General features: G+C 56.9%; 3 protein-coding genes across 3 annotated transcripts; all 3 read right to left on the bottom strand.

Annotated features, from left to right (window-relative positions):
* Positions 1-345: 345 nt before the first annotated feature.
* DQ04_09871020 (hypothetical protein) lies at positions 346-1,230 on the bottom strand (the record flags this gene model as incomplete). The annotated part of the gene is made up of 1 exon (XM_009316076.1): positions 346-1,230. The coding sequence occupies one exon, from the start codon at positions 1,228-1,230 to the stop codon at positions 346-348; it is 885 nt and encodes a 294-aa protein (XP_009314351.1).
* A 2,623-nt stretch (positions 1,231-3,853) lies between these two features.
* Positions 3,854-4,273, bottom strand: DQ04_09871010 (hypothetical protein; the record flags this gene model as incomplete). Its single annotated transcript, XM_009316075.1, has 1 exon — positions 3,854-4,273. The coding sequence occupies one exon, from the start codon at positions 4,271-4,273 to the stop codon at positions 3,854-3,856; it is 420 nt and encodes a 139-aa protein (XP_009314350.1).
* Positions 4,274-4,385: 112 nt separating this feature from the next.
* On the bottom strand, positions 4,386-4,856 carry DQ04_09871000 (hypothetical protein; the record flags this gene model as incomplete). The annotated part of the gene is made up of 1 exon (XM_009316074.1): positions 4,386-4,856. One exon carries the CDS (start codon positions 4,854-4,856, stop codon positions 4,386-4,388), a length of 471 nt encoding a protein of 156 aa, XP_009314349.1.
* Positions 4,857-5,071: the final 215 nt, after the last annotated feature.

Raw genomic sequence — 5,071 nt, 5'->3', positions numbered from 1 at the left:
AAAAAAAAAGGTAGCAGCAATAAAAGCAAATGATATTGTGGGTCGGTTAATGGCTGATGCTTATGGGAGAGTGCCGGGGTATCATCGCACTGGGCAGAGAGCTGGGCACATGGAGAGCGCCACGAAACCAGCACACACGCAAAAGCGAGAGAATGAAAACGCATGAGAGCTCATACGTCAATAATAAAACAAAAAACAAAACCCACAAGACGCCAAGGACCACGAAACAAGCACACAACCAGATGAGCCCCTTCAGCCTCTCCCTAAAGTCGCAAACATCCACCCTTATTTCACTTCTCATTATTTCTTTTTTCTTTTTCTTTTTTCCTCATTCCTCGGCTGGTGCTACTGCGGGGCCCCAGAGTAGCCCAGCTGTCGCATCTTCTCCATCAGCACCCCATCATCCTCCATCTCCTGCAGCATTTCGTAGTTGCCAAGGAAGTGGTCACCCACAAAGAGCGCCGGTGTCGGTGGCGCCCCTGTGCGGCCTGACGACGCCGCATACATTTCGCGCAGGCTTCGCTGTTTTAAGGCATCGTCCGCCACATTAACCGTCTCGTATTGGATGCGCTTCAGATACAAGAGCGTCTCGATTTGCCGGCAGTGATCACGGACTCGGCGGTCACCCGTCATGGTGGTTGTGAACAGTGTCGCCTTTGCTCCAGTCTTCGCCATGTCGCTGTTGCGCCTGACGGCAGTGCGCTGGTGCGGTGTCGGCTGCGGGTGCTTTGCCGATGTGCTGGGTGGATGTGCGTTGTCGCCGCCAGCACGATGCTCAACATGGGTCTTTACGGCATTTGGTGGCGAGGCACGCTGAGCTGGTGGCACTCCAGCAGCCGCCGTGGAAGGCACCTTGCCGTTGTTGTGATGGTGGGCGTTGTCAGTGCCGCTGTGGGCAATATTATTGCTGCGGGCGTTGTTGTTCTCATTGTTGATATTGTTCTTGCTATTGTTGTTCGCGGTGCTGTTGATGTTGCCTGCCACACCGCCGTTGTTCGCCAGCTCCATGTTTGTCAGAATAGTGACGGCGTTCTGAATGGTGTGGCGCCGTGCCGCGACGAGGAACGCGAGCTCCTGCACTACTTCGGCGTCCGCGTCGGGGAAGGCGAGTTTCAGCTGCCGCGCGGCTCGCTGCTCGTTGGGGTATGTGATGCCCTTCGTGTTGCTCTTTCTGCACGCATCGTTGTGCGGCGTCGACGCAGCGGAGGGAGTCGCGTGCACGTTCTGCATTTGCCCGGCAACACACTCGCACCTACCAAGCGATCTACTATCGGTAAGAATATGGAGAAAGAGACGTGCGCACCGACGCAGCACACTTGCACCTGTGCCGGCTTCTTCTTGTTGTTGTTGTTGTTGTTTTTGGTTTTGCTTTGGAGGAGCTATGTGATTTGTTCCCTGGTCTCTCTCTCTCTTTTATTTCTTCCGCTACTCTATTCGCCTGCCCCTGTCTGGCGCACAATCCACTGCGGCTAGTTCAATCACCAATGTATGTAGGCCGCCGGGGCGAATGCAACGGTATTACGCGTGGATGGAGGAGGGGAGGGCACGTGCTGCTGCTGCTGCTGTTGTTGTTGTTCTTGTCTCTACACCCGCACGCTGCTCACAGTGGGGTTCCTATATATATATATATATATCTACGGTGTGAGCGAGTGGATATATTCCCTGTGCATTGGCAACAACAGTACAGAAGGGACAACACAGGAGCGGATATGCCACGCAGAGACACGCCCACGCGCACAGATGCAGACTGAGGGAGGGGGTTGGCAGAAGCAACAACGGCACGGCGCAGGGCGGTCACAAGAAAAGACTCACACGCCGCAGCCACACACAGACGCTCCCATCACGGAGAGCCCACAGAAAAAACAATCAAACACAAGAAAGGTCAAAGGTAATCGAAAGGAGATCTTTTTTTTGTTTCTCGTTGCCTAACAAAGTCAACACGAATGGAGGGGCTTCAGAGGCATATACACAGCACCACGCACGCAGACAGAGAGACAGACAGACATGGAATAGGGGTGCATTCACCGTACGCCCACGGCCCAAAACTCCTTCCACTGCCGCCGCCGTGCGCTCCACACATCTGCCACGCCGCAACGGTGCTCTTCTCTCTCTCTGTGTGTGTGTGTGTGTGCGGTCCAGTGTTGCGGTGGACGCTTGTTTAGTTGAGTGTTGTTGTTGCTGCTGCTGTCGCCGCGTGGCGGCAGCTCCCTCCTGCGTGAGGTGGATTATGTGTGTGCATTTCCTGCTGTGGGGCGCAGCGGCAATGCAAATATAAAACGTCGCCAGTTCCCCCCACAACACCACACACGCCTCCGCCCTCGCACACACATATATGTGTATGTATGGCTTTCGTCTTCTCTTCGCGTCTTTCCTCCGCGGCCGCCTCTCGTTGACACGCACACACACACACACACTTGCTCTCTCTCTCTCTCTCGATTTCCCTTATGTCCTTCTAGTTTTTTTTTCTATTCTTGTTTTTCTTTTAAATGCCTGGTGAGCCTCGCCCCATCCTTTCCCCCCTTCATTTTTTGCCCCTCTTTTCCCTCTCGCCCACGCAAGCAGACATACATGCACGCCCTCTGCTGTCAGGCCCCCTGCCAGTGCATGTCTGTAGATATAAATATAGATATGTGTGTGTGTGTGTGTGTGTACTCTGCGGCCTCGCTCTATCTCGCAGGCGACTGAGCCGGCGCTTTCCCCTGCAGAATCGGTGCAGTGCCGGGACTTCCTGCTGCTGCTGTTGCTGCCGGCGGTGTGTGGCGGTGGGGCGTTAGCGGCTCCTGCTGCCCCGGCTCTTGCAGCCGCGTCGGCTGGTTCGGCTGCTCCGGCATCACGGCGCTGGCTATATGTGTGTGTGTTCTTAATCACTGGTGAAAGGGAAACACCTGCGGTGGAAAGCACAGCAAAAACAAAGCCCAAACTGAAAACAAAACGCAGCAGCAGCAAGAGGGATAAACAGCTGTGTGCGTCCGCAACGAGGGGGGGGGAAGGAGTAGCAATGTTCACTGNAAACGCAGCAGCAGCAAGAGGGATAAACAGCTGTGTGCGTCCGCAACGAGGGGGGGGGAAGGAGTAGCAATGTTCACTGGCATCGTCATTCTCTGCGTCTTTGTGTGTGTCTTCGTCCGAGGCGGGCACATTCCCCCTCAACGCATCTCCTGGCGATGCTTTTTCACAGAAGCGAAGACAGGGACACTGTGGCATGCATTCTAGGCTCTTTTTCCTACTTTTCCTCTTTCTTGGTTTTCATTTTTTTGCCGTTGATCTTTCCCTGGTATTGTTGCTTTATTCATTCTTTTTTGTTGTTGTTGTTGTTGTCGTCGTTGAGTGAGAGGGTTGGTTCTCTTTCCTCTGCTCGCCGGTGTGTGCGCTGTGCGGACTGAAGGGGGGGGGACGCGCGCCGCAGCCGCAGGCCACGCCCTGGGCACCCCAATGCACCACTCCACCGCTTCTCGTTTAACTCTCANTATATATATATATATATATATAAGAATGTACTTGTATTTTTCGTTCAATTTGTTTTTGTTATTGCTGTTTCGCTTCCTTTCGCCCCGCCACCGTCGCAGCCCACACGCCCTCGTTGGTGGTGGTGGTGGTGGTGGTGAAGGCGTCCCTTGCGCCGTACTCCCTCGTGTTGCTGTGTGTGTGTGTGTCTCCTCCCTTCCGCACTCAGCGGTATCTCACCCGCCCCACTCAACCACGCAAATGCCGCGTGCCCCTTATGAGAAAATATCCTCTCTTCTCTTGTTTGCCCCATTTTATTCTTTTTTTTCTTTGCCGTTGAGAGGCCAATGCTCAGTTCGACTTGCGCACGGCCCGTCGCCAGCAGCGGCGGCGCAGGGTCCGTGCGCCGTCACCCTCCNCAGCAGCGGCGGCGCAGGTTCCGTGCGCCGTCACCCTCCCGTCGCAGATACTCCCAGCCGCTCACGTCGCCGTCGACGCATACCCAATCCGACGCCCACTCGAAGCCCGGCGGCAGCACGAACTCAGACCTGCGCGGGGTTGCACGGCCGCTGCGGTCCTGCCACGAGTGGTAGCCGGTCGGGAGAAAGAGGCCGCTCCATCCTATTAGCGGCTTCCTAGATTCGTACTCGTACAGCTCCACCATATTATCGCTTCCGGGCAGCTGTGAAGCCTGTTCTTCTCCTTGCTGTTGTCCTTGCGGGTTTTGGTGTTGTTCCTGCTGCTGCTGCTGCTGCTGAGGGTGTGGATGTATTGCTTGCCCCGCTTCGGCCGCCGGCGCGGACGCCGCTGTCTTCCCAGTTTGCACCATGGTGGGCGCCACAGCTGCAGACCCCGCTTGTAATGGAGGTGACGTGGCTAGTGTTGCTGCCGCTCCGGCAATAGTAGCAGTAGTAGCAGCACCCGACGCGGGGGAAGAAGAGTCAATAGGAGCTGGAGTAGCGCCGATCTGCTGCACAAGCTGCACCACACGTGAGATCGGTGGCTGCCGCAGCACCGCGACCCAGCGCCGCCGCCGCATCCGCGCTGTTTGCACCTGATCCCGTGTGTAGACGCCGTAGTACTTGCTCGCAAACCGCCAGCCCTCGAAGTTGGTGTCGTACAATTCTACCTGCCACGCCTCTGGCACNGCCGTAGTACTTGCTCGCAACCCGCCAGCCCTCGAAGTTGGTGTCGTACAATTCTACCTGCCACGCCTCTGGCACCGTCCCGCTTACCTGTTTCTGCGCCTGGTCCTTGGAGCGCGGGTACCATTGCGGCCCGTCTGTGGGGAGGAGGCTGTTGCCGATCCACCGCGACCCGTTGTGCTCGCCGCGCTCGTACTCGAACACTGATTTGATGGACTGATAGTCGGCAACTGCGCCCACTGCGTGGAAGTCGCGCAGCTTCCGCATGCGGCGCACCTCTGGGATGTAGCTGTCGCTGCAAAGATGCGACGCGGCACCTGCGACCCTCGACACATCCGCCAGAAGCCCGGCGACGGGGCTAGCCACAACGCCGAGCAGACCGGCGCCTACGCCGCGCACAAGCCCGGCAGCGCCACCCTCCGCTACGCCCTCCAGCGGCTTCGACACGACGCCGGTCACACCGCTCGCAATGCCACGAAGCA

This window comes from Trypanosoma grayi (genome assembly GCF_000691245.1).
Source record: "Trypanosoma grayi strain ANR4 Tgr_987_V1, whole genome shotgun sequence".
NCBI classification, from domain to species: Eukaryota; Euglenozoa; class Kinetoplastea; order Trypanosomatida; family Trypanosomatidae; genus Trypanosoma; species Trypanosoma grayi.
Note: the sequence above shows the minus strand (reverse complement) of the source record. Positions and strands in the feature narration are given on the sequence as shown.